At 39.1% G+C, this 23,534-nt stretch overlaps 1 protein-coding gene across 9 annotated transcripts in view; it reads left to right on the forward strand.

Annotated features, from left to right (window-relative positions):
- Positions 1-23,534, forward strand: part of C22H3orf67 (chromosome 22 C3orf67 homolog) — a 257,850-nt gene that overhangs the window by 108,684 nt on the left and 125,632 nt on the right. For 8 of the 9 annotated variants that reach the window (XM_013973669.2, XM_018038302.1, XM_005695771.3 and 5 more), the window contains exon 6: positions 9,347-9,503. The exons of the other annotated variant lie outside the window; for it this stretch is intronic. In XM_013973669.2, coding sequence (XP_013829123.1) covers positions 9,347-9,503 — 157 coding nt within the window. The remainder of the gene's footprint in view (positions 1-9,346; positions 9,504-23,534) is intronic. 9 annotated transcript variants of the gene reach the window in all.

Genomic DNA, 23,534 nt, shown 5'->3' on the forward strand with positions numbered 1-23,534 from the left:
TGCCACAGTCCCATGGCTTCAGAACTGAAGGCTGTAGAACCACAGGTAAACTCCATAAGTGAACTTCAACTCTAGACTTGAAGTAATACCTCAGAGAAAAGCCAGGTTTCATGTAAGGTAAGGCGTGTAGGACCATTAAACCATATGTGTGCTCACTCATGTCCGACTCTTTGCAGCCTCATAGACTGTAGCCCACCAGGCTCCTCTTTCTATGGGATTTCCCAAGCAAAAATACTGGAGTGGGTTGCCATTTCCTTCTCTAGGGAATCTTTCAAACCCAGAGATCAAACCCAAATCTCTTGCATCTCCTACACTGGCAAATGGATTCTTTTCCACTCACTAGTGCAATGTGTGGAGAAGGCAGTGGCACCCCACTCCAGTACTCTTACCTGGAAAATCCCATGGATGGAGGAGCCTGGAAGGCTGCAGTCCATGGGGTCGCTGAGGGTCGGACACGACTGAGCGACTTCACTTTAACTTTTCACTATCATGCACTGGAGAAGGAAATGGCAACCCACTCCAGTGTTCTTGCCTGGAGAATCCCAGGGACGGGGGAGCCTGATGGGCTGCCGTCTATGGGGTCACACAGAGTCGGACACGACTGAAGCGACTTAGCAGCAGTAGCAGCAGCAGTGCCATGTGGGAAGCCCGTAGGCCCCTTAAAAGAATATAGAGAATATAACTACTTTTCAGTAGTACAGATTTCTAAGGGCACAGTGAAAGGGCGACTTGAGGATTAGCAAGAGAATGATGGGACAGCTATCTGAGGAAGAGAGAGCTTGCTGGAGGAGGGTAGAAATTGGGAGGTAGGGATTGATTGCTGAACAGGTACAGTGATGGTACTTCTGCAAGGAACTTGATTTTCCTTGATGCAGTCATGAGCTACATTGGCAGCCCCAAATTCCAGTCCTCAATGACATGCTTTCCATATTAAGAGGTTGCAGTGACTTGCTTTTCATGGGGAAATTACTTTTACATTAGTAATAGGTAATTACTTCTGCCCATGTGGAAATTACTATTTCAGTCTCTCTGCTTGCATCACTTAATAAACACAATATGTTGATGAAAAAGATGGACAAAGTCATTGTAAGCAGATTTTCTGTTGAGAAGTTAAAACTGAAGTGAAAAATTATTTTAAAAAGCACAAAAATAAAAGTCTTAAAAGCTCTTTTTTTGTTATTTTGGGAGCATGAAAACAGAAACAAGTTCTAAAATTCTGGAAAGAGATGTACTTTAGAATTGCTGGGTTACAAAATTGTAGTTTTTTGTTTGTCATTTCTTTTTAGCAAGGCATTGCTGGCTAGTGCTGTGTACTGTTAACAATCAAAAAAATTCAGGGACAACCAAGAGCTTATTATTGCATGCATTTGAGTGTGTGTGTGTGTATGTGTATGTGCATGTGTATGCGTGTTTCACCAATACAATGAAGCCATATTGCCAAAACATTTCAGTAAAAACTAGAAGTTAAATTCTTTGAATCATGATTTCACCCTTTGGCAGTCAGTTCTTTCATGGAAAATTCCATGTTGAAATTAAATAGCATAAACTCTCTTATTAATCCAAGCAACAAACTAAGCAGAATTGTCTCTTCTCTATCAAGACTGGTGTTTTTCCTGTGCTTATTTCTCAAGGACCTGTAATTGTAAATATTTTAGATCAGGAGCTCTTCCCTGCTGGACTGGAGTTTCACATAGGGGTAAAGTGATTAGGGATCAAGAAAAATGTCAGAAAAAGGGGATTTTAAGTGTGAATGATTCCCAATGATAATGAAAATATTTTATGAAGATCAACAGATAATCCACCTGTTCATAGTAGAGAACTCAAAACACTTTTCCATAACTTCAGAAAATATATCACAGAAATTATAAGAATAATGATTATTTGTGAAAGCTTATGAAAATTGTAACCTTTCCAAATATCAGCTTAACCAAAAAAGAAAAAAAGCAAGCAACAAACCTCCATTTCTTCTAAGCAAGGAAGATTTGTGAAAGTTATCCCCATCTTTTCCAAGAACTGCTCCCATCAGTACTTCTAAAAGATAGATTCAGTAAATAACTTATCAGTACTTACACATTTATGAGGTTTGTTGAATGATAATAAAGTGAAAGACTGAAAATATGTGTGCAGGCATGTATTTATATGCTTATCTCCATATGCTCTTACACATACCTGCATACCATTATTTGTTGAGTACTTTTCATGAAGCATTAATCTAGGCAGAGGAAATAAAAGCAGCTTGATTTGGGATATATAGAAAGTGTGTAAATCACACCTGAAATCCAAGCAACAAAACCAAAAGTAGACAAGTAGGACTACATCAAACTAAAAAGCTTCAGCACAACAAAAGAACACATTAACAAAATGAAAAGACAACCTATGAAATAGAGAAAAAAATCTGCAAACCATATATCTGATAAGGAGTTAATGTCAAAAATATATGAAGAACTCAAATAACTCAATAGTAAAAAATGGGGGAAAAAATTCAGTTAAAGCGAGCAAAGGGCCTAGACATTTTTCCAAAGAAGATCTATAGTAGACCAACAGATACATGGGAAAATGTTCAACATCACTAGTTACTAAGGAATTGCAAATTAAAACCACAATGAGACATCAACTCGTACCTCTTAGAATGGATATCATCAAAAAGACAACAGATAAATATGTATAAATGTAGAGAAAAGGGAACCCTTGTGCACTGTTAGTAAGATTATAAATTGGTATAGCCACGTGGAAAACAGTATGGAGGTGCCTCAAAAACTTAAGGATAGAACTACCAAATGATCCGGCATTCCACTGCTGGGACACAGTCAAAGCGAACGGTAGCACTAACTTGAAAAGATACCTTCACCCCCATAACCACTACAACATTATTTATAACAGTCAAGACATGGAAGAAACTGAAGTGTCCATCTGTGGATGAAAAAAGAAGCTCTGGTATATATGTACAATGTGATATTTATCAGCCATAAGAAAGTGAGAAAATCCTACCCAATGCAAAAACATGGGTGGACCTTGAAGACATTATATGCTAAGTGAAATGAGTAAGACAGGACAAATACTGAATGACCTCACTTACATGTGGAATCTAAGCAGAACACCAAACTCATAGAAAAGAGATCAGATTTGTGGTTACTAGACACAGTGGGAGGCAAGGGTGGGCACTTCTATCTTCTATAAGATAAGTGAACAGTAGGGATGATATTTTTCCACACTTTGTTGTGATCCACACAGTCAAAGGCTTTAGCATGGGCAATAAAGCAGAAGTAGATGTTTTTCTGGAACTCTTGCTCTGATTTTGGTATTGACCATCTGGTGATGTCCATGTGTAGAGCCTTCTCTTGTGTTGCTGGAAGAGGGTGTTTGCTATGACCAATGTGTCCTCTTGGCAAAACTCTGTTAGCCTTTGCCCTGCTTCATTCTGTACTCAAAGGCCAAATTTTCCTGTTACTCCAGGTATTTTTTGACTTCCTACTTTTGCATTCCAGTCGCCTATAATGAAAAGAACATCTTTTGGGGGTGTTAGTTCTAGAAGGTCTTGTAGGTCTTCATAGAATCATTCAACTTAACTGGACATGGAACAACAGACTGGTTCCAAATCGGGAAAGGAGTACATCAAGGCTGTATATTTTTGCTTTGATTTCCAGTACTCTGGGAGGTGGGTCATAGAGGATCCTGCTGTGATGTATGTTGGAGAGTGTTTTGCCTATGTTCTTCTCTAGGAGTTTCAGAGTTTCTGGTCTTACATTTAGATCTTTAATCCTTTTTGAGTTTATTTTTGTGTATGGTGTTAGAAAGCGTTCTAGTTTCATTCTTTTACAACTGGAAATAGAACTGCCTTATGACCCAGCAGTCCCACTGCTGGGCGTACACACCGAGGAAACCAGAATTGAAAGAGACACATGTACCCCAATGTTCATCGCAGCACTGTTTATAATAGCCAGGACATGGAAACAACCTAGATGTCCATCAGCAGATGAATGGATAAGAAAGCTGTGGTACATATACACAATGGAGTATTACTCAGCTGTTAAAAAGAATACATTTGAATCAGTTCTGATGAGATGGATGAAACTGGAGCCTATTATACAGAGTGAAGTAAGCCAGAAAGAAAAACACCAATACAGTATACTAACACATATATATGGAATTTAGAAAGATGGCAATGACGACCCTGTATGCAAGACAGCAAAAAAGACACAGATGTGTATAATGGACTTTTGGACTCATAGGGAGAGGGAGAGGGTGGGATGATTTGGGAGAATGGCATTGTAACATGTATACTATCATGTAAGAATCGAATCGCCAGTCTATGTCCGACGCAGGATACAGCATGCTTGGGGCTGGTGCACGGTGATGACCCAGAGAGATGTTATGGGGAGGGAGGTGGGAGGGGGGTTCATGTTTGGGAACACATGTACACCTGTGGTGGATTCATGTCAATGTATGGCAAAACTAATACAGTATTGTAAAGTAAAATAAAGTAAAAAAAAGAAAAAGAATACATTTGAATCAGTTCTAATGAGGTGGATAAAACTGGAGCCTTTTATACAGAGTGAAGTAAGCTAGAAAGAAAAACACCAATACAGTATACTAATGCATATATATGGAATTTAGAAAGATGGTAACGATAACCCTGTATGCGATACAGCAAAAGAGACACAGATATATAGAACAGTCTTTTGGACTCTGTGGGAGAGGGCGAGGGTTGGATGATTTGGGAGAATGGCATTGAAACATGTATAATATCATATATGAAACGAATTGCCAGTCCAGGTTCAATGGATCATACTGGATGCTTGGGGCTGGTGCACTGAGATGACCCAGAGGGATGGTACAGGGAGGGAGGAGGGAGTGGGGTACAGGATGGGGAACATGTGTATACCTGTGGCAGATTCATGTCAATGTATGGCAAAACCAATAAAATATTATAATTAACCTCCAATGAAAATAAATAAATTTATATTTTAAAAAGCTGTATATTGTCACCCTGTTTGTTTAACTTATATACAAAGTACATTATGAGAAATGCTGGACTGGATGAAGCACAAGCTGGAATCAAGATCGCTGGGAGAAATATCAATAACCTCAGATAGGCAGATGAAACCACCCTTATGGCAGAAAATAAAGAAGACTAAAGAGACTAAAGAGGCTAAAGAGACTCTTGATGAAAGTGAAAGAGGAGAGTGAAAAAGCTGGCTTAAAACTCAGCATTCAGAAAACTACGATCATGGCATCTGGTCCCATCATTTCATGGCAAATAGATGGGGAAACAGTGGCTGACTATTTTTCTGGGCTCCAAAATCACTACAGATAGTGATTGCAGCCATGAAATTAAAAGATGCTTACTCCTTGGAAGGAAAGTTATGACCAACCTAGACAGCATATTCAAAAGCAGAGACATTACTTTGTCCACAAAGTCCATCTAGTCAAAGCTATGGTTTTTCCAGTACTCATGTATGGATGTAGAGTTGGACTGTAAAGAAAGCTGAGTGCTGAAGAATTGATGCTTTTGAACTGTGGTGTTGAAGAAGACTCTTGAGAGTCCCTTGGACTGCAAGTTGATCCACCCAGTCCATCCTAAAGGATATCAGTCCTGAATATTCATTGGAAGGAGTGATGTTGAAGCTGAAACTCCAATACTTTGGCCACCTGATGCAGAGAGCTGACTCATTTGAAAAGACCCTGATGCTGGGAAAGATTGAAGTCAGGAGGAGCAAGGGAAGATAGAGGATGAGATGGTTGCATGGTATCACTGACTCAGTGGACATGAGTTTGAGTAAACTCCAGGAGTTGATGATGGACAGGGAGGCCTGGCTTGCTGCAGTCCATGGTGTTGCAAAGAGTCGGACATGACTGAGCAACTGAACTGAACTGAACTGAGGGATGTCATGTACAACATGGTGACTGCTGATGAACTATAGTAAAGCTGTTAAGACAGTAGATCCTAAGAGTTCTCATCACAAGAAGAAATCTTTTTCCATTTTATTGTATCTGTGTGAGATGATGAATATTAACTAAATCTGTTGTAGTAATCAGTTCACATAAGTAAATCAAACCATCAAGCTGCACAGCTTAAAGTTGTACAGTGATGTCAGTTATTTTTCAGTAAAGCTGTTGGGGGGGAGAAAAGCATTTAGTAGGTAAGGGCTTGGTTTCCTGTACTCACAGTGTGTGAAGGAGGTTGACTCCAATTCCAAGCAGAGCTGGGAGAGTCCATTGGGGTCTTCAGGTGCAGCCACCTAAGAGTTCATCTAAGCAGAGGATAAAGGGGCAGGTTCCTGAGGAAACAAAATTGCCCAGCACATTCCCATGCCTCCCTGGCCCTGGAAACCCTTATTAATTGTTCAAAACCAAACTCAGATGTCACCTCCAAGCATTTTCTAAATGTAGAAAGACTTAAAATATTTATTTCAAAAAAGAGATAATTTGAAAGCCATTATTAACTGTGGAAATATGAAGAACTTGTATGGGGTGGAGGTAATCATAGAGCAGCACCTGGTTCAGGTTTCATAATAGTTACATCGTCAAAATAAGGAGAACACAGAATATAGATTTTAAAGAAAAGGGAGAACGAGAATGATAGATAATTATCTTGGGAGGAAGAAGTCGGAAATTAAGGTGTGTTAATGAGCTAAAAGTCTTATTTACCATAATAAGTCAGCAGATAAATGTCTAAAATTGATGAATCAAGAAATATTATTTAAAAATACAGAGAGAAGGAAAGGTTAAGAGTTGACAATATGATTGGATGAGTGAAAAAGTGACAGGGGGCTACATTTTGTGTACAACTATTGGCACTATATTTAACCTATATTTACATACACTGTCAAGATAAAAAAATTATTTTTTTAAAAAGAAGCCTTTGTTGAACATCCCCACCTTCCTGCCCTCCATACTCACTGTACATAACAGATGCCACATGACTGATTGCCTTCCCAGACTGAAAGGAGTTTTATTCAGTGCTCTATCCTTGAAGCTATGCCCAGTGTCTCAACACCTGATAAGCATGTAGCACCTATATGAAGGCTTCCCTGGTGGTTCAGTGGTAAAGAATCCGCCTGCCAAGCAGGAGATGTGGGTTTGATCCCTGGGTTGGGACGATCCCCTGGAGAAGTAAATGGCAGCTCACTCCTGTATTCTTGCCTAGAGAATCCCATGGACAGAGGAACCTGTCAGGCTATAGTCCATGGTGTCACAAAAGAGTCAGACACAATTTAGTGACTAAACAACAACAACCTATGAAAAAGAATGGATAAATGTGATTACTAATGGGACAAACCAGCTGAAAGATTGAAATTGGGGCATAATGTTAAATTTTTAAGGAATAGGACCAAAATTTTTAACAATAATCATAATGAAGAGGAAAAGTTAAAATTTCACGTAACCTCTGGCTCCTTCTGCCTCTGTAACTCAGCTTGCTCCTTGCAAAGTCTGGATCACTTAGGTCACGTAGTCTCAGAAAGTGGGGACTTACAATACTACAATCTGGAACTAATCTTACTCACTCTTGTCCTGCTCTTTGCAATCACCCAGCCTCTGCAAACTTAATCATGCCTGTCCGTGTAAAGGTCAGGCATTCCCCTCCCCATCTTGATCACTGTTCCTTAAACCAGCTTATTAGTAGCTAGTGTTGCCCACTAGAGTAGGTCTATAAAAACTCTGTAACCCCTTTGTTCAGGGCTCAGAGCTTAGAGTGTTAACTCTCTGGGCCCGCTGGCATAATAAACCTGAGTTCTCCAACTCTTAGAGTGTGGTGCTTGGTTTCTCGATTACTGGTTTCTGCAACAGTAATACTTGTATAATAATATTAACAATTATTGTTAGATAGCTGAAAACCCCAAAACTTCCATACAGCCTGTTTTTTACCAAGCCATAGTGTTTCACTGTATGGCATGCATACTGAATTTGTCCCGTGCATTTCACGTCCTATGCTAGCACTTCATGCTTAAATGGCTGATGGAGACTAACTCGTCTGCCTCTGTCTGTCTGTATTCTGCCTCAGCCTTCTCCCCCAGTACCCCTCCACTGCCCCAAATATTCCTTCACTGAGGTTAATTCAGACTTCCCAGTTACCCTACTTTTCTTACATTCTCCTTCAAGAACCACAGTGGCCCTTGACCCTCTGCGGTCCACATTTCTCTTCTTGATCTTCCAACAACTCCACAAGCTGGCCTCAATGCCCTATCCCACATTACTTCCCACACCTCCCAGGAGAGTGCCTTCTGCTTGTTAGGCCAGCCTCGTTGTTATATTACACTCAGTCCTACCTCCTACCTTCATTACACCAGGCTCCTTTCCCCCAAAAAATATCAGAACAGTCCCATCACCTGGAAATACAATGTTACTGTTGAGACATCTGCAAAGAAAATAATTTTCTGTATTTAATCAATATTTTACTGCAGTCTTTTCTACTCTTGTACTGTGGAAACAAACTCAGATTCTCATCCATATTAAAACCAAAACTCTTAAGTGGAATTTGACTTTTAAAATGACATTATATTTCCTTTGTCAGTTAATATATCTCTTGATTCTGATAGATTAATAAAATAGACCTTATATAAAATGTGCTTCTAAGCAAATAATGGAAGAGCCTATTATAAGCACAGACAATTTTAAATACTGCTTTTCTTTTAACTTCAAAAATTCTCTTTACTGCTTTTGTCCTGCAGTTTTACATGTCTTATTTTTTTTACTAAATGATTATTTTCTCTTTTTCTTTAACTCAGTAAGACCATTTAGAGAATTCATCTGCTGAAGTATTGAGGGTTCTAATTGTTTAATGGACAGAAATTAGGCCCTGCAAGAGTACTTTAAAAACTGGCAAATACAAGGCATAATTACAGATTCTTTAGAAGAATCTATTTCTGTACAATAGGTTAATTGGTAAGTAGACAGCACTGGCCACACTTTAGACCCAGCTTCCAATTTCAGTTTCATCTGTGCTTTTTTTAAAAACAAATATAAGTGGCTAATTGTGATCAAATTAGTCCTCTTGAAGGAACAATTGGCTACTTATCTCTGATTTTCAAAATTTAAGTGGTCTAACCCATCTGCAGTTAACTGCCTACAGATCTCTTAAGTTGTCAAAGCCTTGACTCACGATAGGAATTCTGTAGCCAGGTGACCAGTGTGTAGTTCATATTATGATGATTTCTTTGGAAGAATCAAGATAGTTTTTAAGAAAATTGAAGCCAAAACAGATAGATTTACCTAAAGGGAAAAATTGGTTTGGGGCCGGTTGACCCAGTTGATTGCCTCAACTCAGTGAACTTTCCACTTACAAGATGGCTTCTTCATTTATGTGACTGTAAAAAGTACTTACTCCTCTTTCCCTTTTTAATTTTAGTGGTGCAATCTATGCATTGACTTGGTGGCATTTACCAATGAAATATTCAAAGGAGCAGTTTTCCAGTCATTGGATGGAATTACTGTCTCAGCGAACTGTAAGCTACGAAAGATCTTCACTTTAAAATACAAGCCTCAAGACACTGCTGATAAAGATGGTATGTTCAAACTACTATCAAGATGTTTTACTTCTCCAGTTTTTAAAAAAGATAGACATGCCTTTGGACAGCGTGTTTTTCTGTTTTTTAATTCATCTTTATTTAATTGTGGAAAGAACATTTAACATGAGGTATATCTTAACAAATTTTATTGTTAATAAGTGTTATTTTGACTGTAATTACAGTGTTATACAGCAGGTCTCTAGAGCTTATTCATCTTGATAGAAATAATAATAAATTAATTTTCTAATGATCATGGTAAAATAGAAGGATGGCTGAGATATTCTTCATATGATTTTTAAAGAGACTGGAAATATATATAGTAATTACTCATTAAATTATTAATAACTGTACTCTGCAGGAAACAGAGCCATCTAGAATTCATAAGGCAGCACAAACTCTCCTGCTAAGATATCTTAAACAACTAAAATATTGAGGGACTACTATTGCTTCTTTTTATTTTCATCTGGGATTACTTTTAACAAAATCAGTTCTCCTAGAAGCCCAGGAAATAGGACTGCACATTAGATGGCAAAGGTGATTTCTTAGAAGTTTATATGTAGAGTGTAGATTTGTGCTGCATCTGGATGAGTGTTTGTGGAACAGGACACTGTGCCTATAAATTCACTTGGTAATAAAACACAGCAATGCATTTACAGCTCCCCAAAGAGATCAAAAGCCAGGAAGTATGGCTAGTCATCTTATATACCACTTAAAGGCTGTACAAGAAAGTGAAAGATTTCATTAAAAAAAAAAAATAGTACCCAGTTAATAAGAAAGTTCAAAATTTATAGAAATATGGATAAATTTAGGTGAATTCCATATCAGATCATAAGAGGTAAATGATAACCTAATTGAAATTTTTAATAAATATAAGGAAAAAGTGAATTAAAACTTGACAGATTAAATATATGTTTTTGTCTCTGATTCTTTCTAAAGCTGCAAAAAAATTATAACATGGGAATAAAAATGGTATAAACCCACCAGGGTGAAGAGGAGATAACAAAACATAAAAAATGTTCATAAATTTTGTCAAATTGAGACGTGACTACTGAAAAGAGCAGAGAAGGCTGAAACTTTTAGTTTTATAGGGGGATTTACCAGTAAGATTCAGAGCATAGAACCTCAGGGGAGATGAAGACTGACTGTCTTTAGGAGAGGGTTCAATACAAAGACATGGGAAGATCCTGCACTCACCTCCTCCCCTGGACACAAGAAGTCTACAGCTGCATTTGGAATGAATCTCTTGGAAGTTCAGTTCAGTTCAGCCACTCAGTCGTGTCCAACTCTACAACCCCATGAATCGCATCACGCCAGGCCTCCCTGTCCATCACCAACTCCAAGAGTTCACTCAGACTCACATCCATCGAGTCAGTGATGCCATCCAGCCATCTCATCCTCTGTCATCCCCTTCTCCTCCTGCCCCCAATCCATCCCAGCATCAGAGTCTTTCCCAATGAGTCAACACTTCGCATGAGGTAGCCAAAGTACTGGACTTTCAGCTTTAGCATCATTCCCTCCAAAGAAATCCCAGGGCTGATCTTCTTCAGAATGGACTGGTTGGATCTCCTTGCAGTCCAAGGGACTCGCAAGAGTCTTCTCCAACACCGCAGTTCAAAAGCATCAATTCTTCAGCACTCAGCCTTCTTCACAGTCCAACTCTCACATCCATACATGACTACTGTAAAAGCCATAGCCTTGACTAGATGGACCTTAGTTGGCAAAGTAATGTCTCTGCTTTTGAATATACTATCTAGGTTGGTCATAACTTTTCTTCCAAGGAGTAAGCGTCTTTTAATTTCATGGCTGCAGTCACCATCTGCAGTGATTTTGGAGTCCAAAAAATAGTCTGACACTGTTTCCACTGTTTCCCCATCTGTTTCCCATGAAGTGATCGGACCAGATGCCATGATCTTCGTTTTCTGAATGTTGAGCTTTACGCCAACTTTTCCACTCTCCTCTTTCACTTTCATCAAGAGGCTTTTTAGTTCCTCTTCACTTTCTGCCATAAGGGTGGTGTCATCTGCATATCTGAGGTTATTGATATTTCTCCTGGCAATCTTGATTCTAGCTTGTGTTTCTTCCAGTCCAGTGTTTCTCATGATGTACTTTGCATATAAGTTAAATAAGCAGGGTGACAATATACAGCCTTGACGTACTTCTTATTGGATGAATAGCATATCCACAACAAAGGATTTAAACAGCATCAAATCTATGAGAGAGTGAAAAGTGAAAGTCACTCAGTCGAGTCCAGCTCTTTGTTACCCCATGGACTGTACAGTCCATGGAATTTTCCAGACCAGAATACTGGAATGGGTAGCCTTTCCCTTCTCCAGAGGATCTTCCCAAACCAGGGATTGAACCCAGGTCTCCCACATTGCAGGTAGAACCAGCTGAGCCACAAGGGAAGCCACAAAGGTATGAGAGACAGAGATAAAGTCTCCCCCCAGGGGAAAAGAACCACACCCCAGCCACAGCAGTGTACAAATGGGAAAGGTCACAGAGCTATGGACCTTAACCCCTGAGGAGCAGGATATCTGAGCTCCATGCCAGGAACCCAGCCCCTAGGTCCTGTACAGGAGAGATGAGCCTCTAAAGTAGCTGACTTTGAAAACCAGTGGGCAGTATGTCCAGGAAAACTATAAAACTGCAGGGATGAGAAGTCCACTCTTAAAGCTCTTAAAGAGCTTCCTGCATACCTACTAGACCCCAAAACCAGTTGACCCACAGGACACAAGCACCAGCTGAAAAGTGCCTGGATCATAGGTGAAGGGGTCCTATTTACTAACCTTGAAACATATGCTTAAGAGTCAGAAACCAGTTGGAATAATCTCCCAGCTTTGAAACTCTAGCAATAGACCTTTTTATGATCTCAGGCTACTTTGTAATATCAGAACTGTCAAGCACCATTTTGGAATTCTGTTTCTCATCTATTACGCCAGTGTGTCTGCCCTGCTGGGAGCCTCAGCCTTAGGGCTGTGTTTTGACTGGGCACTGCTTCCAGTCTGGGTACCAGCTCCACCCACAGCCATAGCCTTGCCAAAACTGGAAGGCACACACAGCCCAAATAGTTGGGCAAACCCTTGAATTCTAGGCTCTGGTGGAAAACAATGTTGTGCTTCTGAGCCGCCGGGACATGTCTTAAATAAGGCCACTCCTTCAAGACTGGGAGAGACAGTGGATTTACCTAATACATAGAAACAAACATAATTAAGCAAAATAAGGAGACCGAGGAATATGTTCCAAATGAAGGAATAAGATAAAACCTCAGAAAAAGAAATAAAAGAAACAGAGATAAGCAGTCTCCTGGCAGAGTTCAATGATGATCATAAAGTTGCTCATTAAATTTGGAAGAAGAATGGTTGAACAGAGTGAGAACTTCAACAGAGAGATAGAAAATAGAAGAAAGTACCAAAGAGAAGTAATAACTGAACTAAAAAATACACTAGAGGAGTTAACAACAGGTTGGATGAGGCAGCAGAAGGAATAAAGAAGCTAAGACAAAGCAATGAAAGTCACCCAGACAGACTAGCAAAATGACAAAGAATTTTAAGAGATGAAGATACCTTAAGAGACCTTTGGAACAGCAAGTGAAATAACATTCCCATTACCGAGTCCCACAAGAGGAGAGAAGGGCAAAAAAAATTATTTGAAGAAATAGTGGCTGAAAATTTCCCTAATATGGGAAAGGAAATAGACATCCAGATCCAGGAAGCACAGAGTTCCAAATAAGTTGAAACCAAAGAGCCACACACACCAAGATACATTATAATTAAAACGATAAAAATTAAGGATGAGAGAAAATCCTAAAAGCACCAAGAGGGAAAAAAAAAATACTTGTTACATACTAAAACCCACAAGGCTATTCAATTTTTTAGCATAAACTGTGCAGGCCAGAAGAGAGTGGCTTAACATATTCAAAGTGCTAAAAGGAAGAAAGTTCAACCAAGAATTATTAACAAGGTTATTGTTCAGAACTAAAGAAATCAAGAGTTTCCCAGATAACAGAAGTTAAAGGAATCCATCAACACTAAACCAACCCTGCAAGAAATATTGAAGAGACTTCTTTAAGCTAAAAAGAAATAGCACTAATTAATAATAAATTTTAAAACAAGAAGCACATGAAAGTAAGAACCTGACGATTGTTGTACAGTCGCTAAGTCACGTCCAAGAGTCTTTGAGACTCTTTAAGATTCCGTGGACTGTAGCCTGCCAGGCTCCTCTGTCCTGGAATTTCCAAGGCAAGAATACTGGAGTGGGTTACCATTTCCTTCTCCATGGGATCTTCCTGACCCAAGAATCAAACTGCATTTCCTGCATTAGTGGGTGGATTCTTGTACCACTGAAATACTAGGGAAGCCCCCCCCAAAAAAATCTCACTCGAAAAGGTAAACATATAATAAAAGTAGAGGGTCAGTCACTTATAAAGTAAGCATGAAACTTAAAAGACAAAAAATTAAAATATATTGTTCCAAAAATAGTAAATTTAACATGTTATAAAAAACCCCAAACAATCTTTTTGGCCAACCTAATATATCCTGAGTTTTGATAAATCAATAATGACATGTATCTACCATTACAGTATCATACAGAATAGTTTCATTGCCCTAATTACTGTTGCATTGGGGAGACCTGGGTTTGATCGCTGGGTTGGGAAGATCCCCTGGAGAAGGGAATGGCAACCTATTCCAGTATTCTTTCCTGGAGAATCCCCATGGACAGAGGAGCCTGGCAGGCTACAGTCCATGGGGTTGCAAAGAGTCGGACATGACTGAGCACACAGCACAGTTTCTATAGTGCAGTGCCTTTCAAGGAAGGATGGAAAAGAGGGATGATTTTAAAAGGAAATGTACAAGAGATGTCCTGTAATAGAATTCAAGAATTTGGTGACTTGTTTTGTTGATGTCTGTATTACAGTAAGTGATGAATGTCCCTTTGTCTTTCTTTCTGAAGGATGGGTCATTGCCTTCTGCAAAACAGATTAGTCGGTCATAGCATTGAGACTTTTATCCAAGGAAATTTGTGTATGTGTTTCTTACATTCCATTCTCAGGTTCAGTTTTAAAATATCATATTAAATGCATGTTTAAGCTCAGTCCTGTGTTATCCTTGGCTCGTTTAAACTACTACTATTTTACTTTAGGACCTCTCAGACTCACCATGATAGGATATGTAGCCTAATTCCATTGCTGTTCTCTGTTACACAGTGGGATATAATAGAAAATGAGTTATTAGGACCCTAAAACAGCAGTTAACCAGTTTCTTGGTTGTCCAGCAGAATGACTTATGCTGGACAAGTAGTAAAGCATGATGATTCAATTTAGTTTATTACTTTTATGATCCCCAAGGGAATATGGACTAACATTTGCATGACTGAATTATTGATTAACTTGTATCATTTTGCATTTTTTAAAAAAACATGATATATGTGTAGATAGATAGAGAAAGATGGAAGAGAGAAAAGAACAAGTGATGATCCATTCATGAATTTATGCTGCCAATCACAGTTTTATAGGTCTCCTGTTTCCCCAGTCTCCCCAGTTCATTGTTCTTCCTGAAATCTCAGGACTGGGGAGTATGTGTTCAGTGTTCAGTAATGCAAGAAGAGAAGAGCTAAACTGTGATTTAAGACTAGGAGCCCTTTGAGGGCTAAAATTGGATCTCCACAGTTGTATTTCTAGCACATGACCTGGCACCAGTAACATGTCATAAATGCTTGATGAATTAATGAAGTAGGGCTAGCTAACTGTTCAGTTATTCATTCACTATCTCCATACAGTAAATCTTTATTGGATGTCTAACAATCTGAAGAAAATTATCCCTTCAAAGGTGACAGAAAAAAATCAGAAATACTGATGTCTTCATAGACTCATTGATCAGGAAAAGGCCCTAAAGACCATCTAATTCAGTGTCTTCATTATACAAATAAGGAAAAGAAGGTCCATGGAAATGAGACATCTTGTGCAGACTGCAGAAGGTAGAACCCAACGCCAACCCTCTGACTGCCATTTTGTCAGTGCTGCCCAAGTTTACCATCCACAATAAGTGAAACGATTTAGTATTTTAATAATTGACATTGTTGAGTTTTTTTCTCACTTCTCTCCTCACCTGCAGGTAAGGCGAATGTACATCATACCCAAATCTTGTCAGTTTAAGGCTACATTTCCACTCCTTCCCAGAGAGGAGCTGAACTCACAATGCCCTTGCCTAGCAAACCGCGACAGGGGAAGTAAAATGGGTGAGGTACCTAACAGCCAATAGAAGATCCCACAAGAATTAGTCACCAGTGTCCCTATATCAAGACTCAGAATTATTCTAAGATATTTATTATATTTTGTAATTCAGTTCAGTTCACTTGTGTCTGACTCTTTGTGACCTCATGAACCTCAGCATGCCAGGCCTCCCTGTACATCACCAACTCCCAGAGTTCACCCAAATCCATGTCCATTGAGTTGGTGATGCCATCCAACCATCTCATCCTCTGTCGTCCCCTTCTCCTGCCCTCAATCTTTCCCAGCATCAGAGTCTTTTCAAATGAGTCAGCTTTTTGCATCAGGTGGCCAAAGTATTGGAGTTTCAGCTTCAGCATCAGTCCTTCCAAGGAACACCCAGGACTGATCTCCTTTAGGATGGACCGGTTGGATCTCCTTGCAGTCCAAGGGACTCTCAAGAGTCTTCTCCAACACCACAGTTCAAAAGCATCAATTCTTTTTCACTCAGCTTTCCTTATAGTCCAACTTTCACATCCATACATGACCACTGGAAAAACCATAGCCTTGACTAGACAGACCTTTGTTGGCAAAGTAATGCTCTGCTTTTGAATATGCTGTCTAGGTTGGTCATAACTTTCCTTCCAAGGAGTAAGCGTCTTTTAATTTCATGGCTGCAGTCACCATCTGCAGGGATTTTGGAGCCCCGAAAAATAAAGTCAGCCTCTGTTTCCACTGTTTCACCATCTATTTCCCATGAAGTGATCGGACCAGATGCCATGATCTTCGTTTTCTGAATGTTGAGCTTTAAGCCAACTTTTTCACTCTCCTCTTTCACTTTCATCAAGAGGCTCTTTAGTTCTTCCTCACTTTCTGCCTTAAAGGTGGTGTCATCTGCATATCTGAAATTGTTGATATTTCTCCTAGCAAACTTGATTCCAGCTTGTGCTTCTTCCAGCCCAGTGTTTCTCATGATGAACTCTGCATATAAGTTAAATACTTTTTATAATAAAATATTGTTTCTCAAAACCTAAGGATAACAATTTCATTTACAGTACCATCCAAATAATTAAGTACCTCAGAATAAATTTAATCAAGTATGTAAAACTTGTACATGGAAAACTATAAAACATTGCTAAAAGAAATTAAGAAAAACCTATCTAAATGGAAAGACATCCCACCTTCATGAATTGGAAGACATGATATTGTTAAGATTTTCAATATCATGCCTAATGATTTAGAGAATAAATTCAGTCTCTCTTGAAATGTCAGTGGCCTTTTTTACAGAAATGGAATAAATAATCTTCAAATTCATATGGCCTTGCAAGAGGACTGAATATTCAAAAATTTCTTGAAAAAAAAGAACAAAGTTGGAGGATTCATACTTCTCAATTTCAAAACTTGTCTCAAAGTTACAAAAATCAAAGGAGTTGCTGTTAGGACTGACATATAGACCAATGAAACAGAGTTAAATCCAGAAATAAAGGCATACATCAGATTTTGGCAGGGACACCGAGAACATTCAATGGGGAGAGAATAGTGTCTTCAACAAATGGGGAACCCTACCTCACCCAATTTAAAAAAATTGACTCAAAATGGATCAGTTACCTAAATATAAGAGGTAAACCATTAAAGAGTTAGTAAAAAAAACAGAGATAAATCTTCATGACCTTAAATTTGGCAGTTAGATATGTTACCAAAACCATAGTAACAAAATGTTCAATGTAGATAAACTATACATTATCAAAATTAAAAACTGTATATCAGATGACATTATCAAGACAGTGAAAAATCACTTCTTGAGCTTTTGACTAAGATCAAGTGAAGACATGAAAAGATGGCTGCCAGAAGCCAGTGTGAGGAATCCCACCCGTGACAAGGTCATGAGGAAGGAAGCTGACATATGCAAGGTCATGATCAGACTTCAGGGGTCCCCCTGGAATTTCCTGAGCATGTACCCCAATAAAAAAACAAAAATCTGCCGGCTTTTGTACTCTGCTTTTCCACTCTTCTGATATCAACTCAGGGCTTTAGTCTTCTGCATTTGAAAGGGATGTTTCAGTTAAACCCCCTCTGATAGCTCTCTAGGTTGCCTAACAGGTTCCCCTGGACCTCTTAAGGCTTGTGAATTGCTTACACCCCGCCCCCAACCGCGAGAGGCACAGAGCTTAAAGCATCTTAAAGATACAGAGCCTTTTCTAAAGAGTTAAAAATCATATTGGTGATGGGTTTTCACTGTTGACTCAATGATTACCGCCAGGCCTCCATATTCTTTATCTTTTAGGCAACTGGGAGGATGTTAATCAATGTAAACGGGATATGGAAAAAGATATATAGTAGTTTTGATGTTAGCAACACTAGACTTTTGAGTTAATTACTTTTCTCTTTGTTATATATCACTGCACTCCTTGTGTCCTTGCTATGTAAGAATGTAACTTTATTTAGTGCTTTCTGAGAATGGCACCAGACTTTGGGAAGATCAACACAAATAAGTCTTCGGGTTGACAAACCCTTATCAGAAAACAGGCTGTAAAATGTTAATTGGCCCTTCTGGCTGGAAGATGATGTAAATTACCTAAGACTTATGTATACAATTAGGTAGCAGAGAGAAAAGCCTGGTTTTGATAAGAGTCTGGACTGCTAACGCTGCATAACTTTGTGTTACCCATTGATCTCCATGTTTTATCAAAAGTATAAAAGGCCTTCTGAACAACAGAGGACGGAGCCAGTCACTGGACTGGTTTCCCCCGTGTCTCTCTCTCTCTCTCCTTTTCTCCCTTTCCCTCTTTTTCCTCTTTACTTTAATTTCAGTCTAAATTCCCATCTGGGGCGTGGAGGCTCGCCAGGTCTACTTACTTGCCCTGGCTGTTAAGACCCGCGCAAAAGGGAGCCTAAGGTGAGGCACCCTTAGATATTAAAGCGTCCGCCGGTGGCCCAACGTAGATGGTGCAAATTCCTTGTCTGGAATTTTATTGGTCTTCCACATAATCCAAGTTATTCAGCCCTCTTTCTCCACTTAATTTTCCTACTATACTATTGTTTCTTAATCTAATAAGTCTTTCCTTGCCAACGCCGTCCCCTCTTCGAATTTCCTGAATCCACCAGGGCTGGACCCCGGCAGATGGCCTATAGAATGGGAGAAGATATTTGTAACACATATCTGATAGAATATATACTCTGTTTCATAAATAAAGTATACATATATATTCTGATATATTCTAGAATCTGAAATATATAACACAAAAACAAAATGACAACCCAATTTTTTTAAATGGTCAAAAGTCTTAAAGTCAAAGTCAAGTTGCTCAGTCATGCCCGACTCTTTGCAACCCCATGGACTGTAGCCTACCAGGCTTCTCTGTCCGTGGGATCTTCCAGGCAAGAATATTGGAGTCGGTTGCCATTTCCTTCTCCAGGTGATATTCCCAACCCAGGGATTGAACCCAGGTCTCCAGCATTGTAGGCAGATACTACCGTCTAAGCCACCAGGGAATTACCAAAAGTCTTGACTATATCTCCAAAGAAGATACACAAAAGAAGATAATACAAATGTCAGCCAACAAACCTAAGAGGCTAAACATCATTGTTCATTAGGGAAATAAAATTTTAAACCACAGTGAGATACCACTTTATACCTAGTAGGATGGCTATAATTTTTTTATAGAAAATAAGTGTTAGCAAATGTGGAGGGAAATTGTAGTCTTCAAGCATTGCTGATAGGAAACCAAAATTGTTCTCTCGTTGTGGAAAACATTTTGGCAGTTCCTTAAGAACTTAAACACAGCAATACCATATGACCCTGCAATTCCACTCTGAAGTATATACTTCCCCAAACAAAAAACAGATACATGTGCATGCATGTTTACAACAGCATTACCTCCAATAGCCAAAATGTGGAAACAGCCCACATGTCCATCTCTGGATGAGTAGATTGACAAAAATTGGTAAGTACTATTTACACAGATACAAAAGGGCACATACTGTGTGATTCCATTCACATGAGATACCCATAATAGATAAATCCATGGAGACGTATTGTAGGTTTGTGACTGCCAGGGACTAGGGACCAGAGCGAATGGGGAGATTCAGATTAATGGGTACGTTCACTGTGAGTGTGCTAAATGCCGCTGAATATTTTACTGTAGAATGATTAACTTTATTAAAATCAATTTCTTCTAAAAAAAAAACTGTAATGGAATGATTCACTCAGGATAGTGAAGATTTTGTGTAGTTCCTTTAAACATCAAAACCTTTTATTATTCACAACGAAAGAAAAACACACATACCAGGATGCAGTTGTGTCGTCACCATTGTAATGAAATAATTTTCATAAGTGTCTGCTGTTACTAATAATAAACATTTATATAGCACTTGCTATGTACCAGGTAGTATTCTTATCCTTTTATACATTAACTAATATAATCATCACAGTAACCCTGTAAGGGAAGTGTTATTTTCATATCCATGTTTCACAGATATGGAGAACAGGGCAGAGCAAGGTAATTACAATGCCAGGATCACACAACAGCTTGCTATAGCCAGAACATGAGACCAGGCTGCCTTGCTCCAGAACCTGTGCTATAACTGCTATGATATACAGCTTCTTAAAATCTTTCTGCATTAATACAGTTAAACTCCATAAAGCAGGGATTTAGGAATGAATAAAAAGAATCAACTTTATACCAATATTGTTAAATTAACTAGATTAAATGTGTCCCCCTAAAATTTATATTTCTCCTTTATTGACTATGCCAAAGCCTTTGACTGTGTGTGTGGGTCACAATAAACTGTGGAAAATTCTGAAAGAGATGGGAATACCAGACCACCTGACCTGCCTCTTGAGAAACCTATATGCAGGTCAGGAAGCAACAGTTAGAACTGGACATGGAACAACAGACTGGTTCCAAATAGGAAAAGGAGTACGTCAAAGCTGTATATTGTCACCCTGCTTATTTAGCTTATAAGCAGAGTACATCATGAGAAATGCTGGGCTGGAAGAAGCACAAGCTGGAATCAAGAATGCTGGAAGAAATATCAATAACCTCAGATATGCAGATGACACCACCTTTAAGGCAGAAAGTGAAGAAGAACTAAAAAGCCTCTTGATGAAAGTGAAAGAGGAGAGTGAAAAAGTTGGCTTAAAGCTCAACATTCAGAAAATGAAGATCATGGCATCCAGTCCCATCACTTCATGGGAAATAGATGGGGAATCAGTGGAAACAGTGTCAGACTTTATTCTGGGGGGCTCCAAAATCCCTGCAGATGGTGATTGCAGCCATGAAATTAAAAGACGCTTACTCCTTGGAAGGAAAGTTATGACCAACCTAGATAGCATATTCAAAAGCAGAGACATTACTTTGCCAATAAAGGTCTGTCTAGTCAAGGCTATGGTTTTTCCAGTGGTCATGTATGGATGTAAGAGTTGGACTGTGAAGAAAGCTGAGTGCCGAAGAATTGATGCTTTTGAACTGTGGTGTTGGAGAAGACTCTTGAGAGTCCCTTGGACTGCAAGGAGATCCAACCAGTCCATTCTGAAGATCAGCCCTGGGTTTCTTTGGAAGGAATGATGCTAAAGCTGAAACTCCAGTACTTTGGCCACCTCATGCGAACAGTTGACTCATTGGGAAAGACTCTGATGCTGGGAGGGATTGGGGGCAGGAGGGGAAGGGGACGACAGAGCATGAGATGGCTGGATGGCATCACTGACTCGATGGACATGAGTTTGAGTGAACTCTGGGAATGGGTGATGGACAGGGAGGCCTGGCATGCTGCGATTCATGGGGTCGCAAAGAGTCGGACACAACTGAGCGACTGAACTGAACTGAATAAGATAGCCAGGTTTCCGTGGTAGCTAGATGGTAAAAGAATCTCTGCAATACAGGAGCCTTGGGTTCGATCCCTGGGTCAGAAAGTTCCCCTGGAGAAGGAAATGGCTACCCACTCCGGTATTTTTGCCTAGAGAATTCCATGGACAGAGGAGCCCACAGTCCGTGGATTTGCAAAAAGTCGGACGCAACTGAGCGACTAACACACGCACACAATAAGAGATCCCAGAACGCTGCCTCTCCCTTCCCACCACATGTGGTTTCAGAAGAAAGACAGCCATCTGTGAACCAGGGTTAGGATGTTTATCAGACATCAGATCTGCTAGTGCCTTGGTCTTGAGCTTCTCAGCCCCTAGAACTATGAGAAATAAATTTGTTATTTCTACACATTTCCACTCAATCTACAGTATTCTGTTATAGCAGCCCAAACAAAAACAAATATTTTAGCAGTAAGGAAACATTTGTGTTTTCTGCTTCGCTCTCAGTGATGTTTCAGAGAGGTGAGATCTGATATAAGAAAGGTACTGTACTAAGCGCTACAAGTAAGTAAAATGAATATAGTTGAATCCAGAATCAATGAATTATTACAGAATTGGTTCTTATTTAAACTACAGTGAATTATGAGTATCTGTAGTGGAAATAGATCTATAAATCTAACTATTTTGTAAGGCATTCTCCCTCCCCCAATAAAATGGGGATGATGATTCTTAATGCATAAAGTGCTTTATATATGTGTTAAAATTGATGAGTTAATTTTTAAAGCTAGTTAAGATCCTCATCAAGGGTATTAAACACCATAGAATGATTCATTTTATGAGGACTTTATGACCATAGAAAGGAGGACAGGGTTACAGAGTCACTCAAACATTGCAATAATACACTATCTCATACTGGGAGCAAAGGTGTCAAAAAAAGCTACCATCTGGTTGTGTCTGGATGCTGTATGAGCAAATCTGTTAGCTTTCTCAGAGCCTTATTCACATACCATTTTGCCTTTTTGAGCCTACCATTCTAACCAACATAATGTTCTTTCAGATGTGTTAGCAAAAGCAGTTCAAATTCTATTGTATCATAGTTCAAAAAGCAGTCTGCGTGTTTCCATACAAAGCCCCTGCCCTGGAGATAGAACCTGTATGAAAGAACAACAAGACATGCTCTCATCCCTTAGTATCTGATTGCCTGCTTGATTTGTTATTTGCCATCTGGGGAGAAAAATATCCAAAGAAAATGTGCATGGAGTACTATTCAGGATATAGCTGAATAAAGAACAACCAAAGGAAAAACAGAAGACTGGGCAGCTGCATTTAATCTAGGTTGACTGTTATTAAGGGGCTTTTGTTCATGACCATTTATTAAGCACCTCATTTGAGCCAAGTGTTTTACTAAATGTATCACTGGGATTCTCTCATTATTCAGTGTGGCAGAACTGTCTTTCTTTTACTTCCTAGAATGCACCAAAGTCTTTCTATCTTCAGAGTCTTCGAAAGCTGTTTCATCTACCCAAATAATCACTCCCACCCCATTTCACCAGGCCATTTTCTGCTTATCCTTTATGACTCAGCTTAAATGTCTCTTTTATCAGGAAGACTTTCCCTAACAACCTATGAAGTTGGATTCCCCCATTACTTCTCTCATAACATCTTGAACTTTTCTTTCAGAGCATTTAACACAATTATAATTAACTGTGATATAGCTTGTTTCATATTCTCTGCTGGGTATAAGCTTTAATAAAGCCATCATAGAGTCAACTCTGGCTCACCACTAAATTCCCAGCCACTAGATGAGTACCTGGCACATAGTAGAGACTCAGAAAGAATTTACTGAATGATAAAAATGAGTAAATGAATGACTACAGGTAGACCATGCCCTGTAATACAGTTCAGCACTATTTAATTTTTGTGTAGGATCTGTACTATTTTTGGAATTAGTCTTTATTTTTAAATTAAGCCATAAATGCTAAAAATACAAAATAACATAACCTAGTAATTGAGCCTAGAG

Source organism: Capra hircus, chromosome 22 (assembly GCF_001704415.2).
Source record: "Capra hircus breed San Clemente chromosome 22, ASM170441v1, whole genome shotgun sequence".
Taxonomy (NCBI): Eukaryota; Metazoa; Chordata; class Mammalia; order Artiodactyla; family Bovidae; genus Capra; species Capra hircus.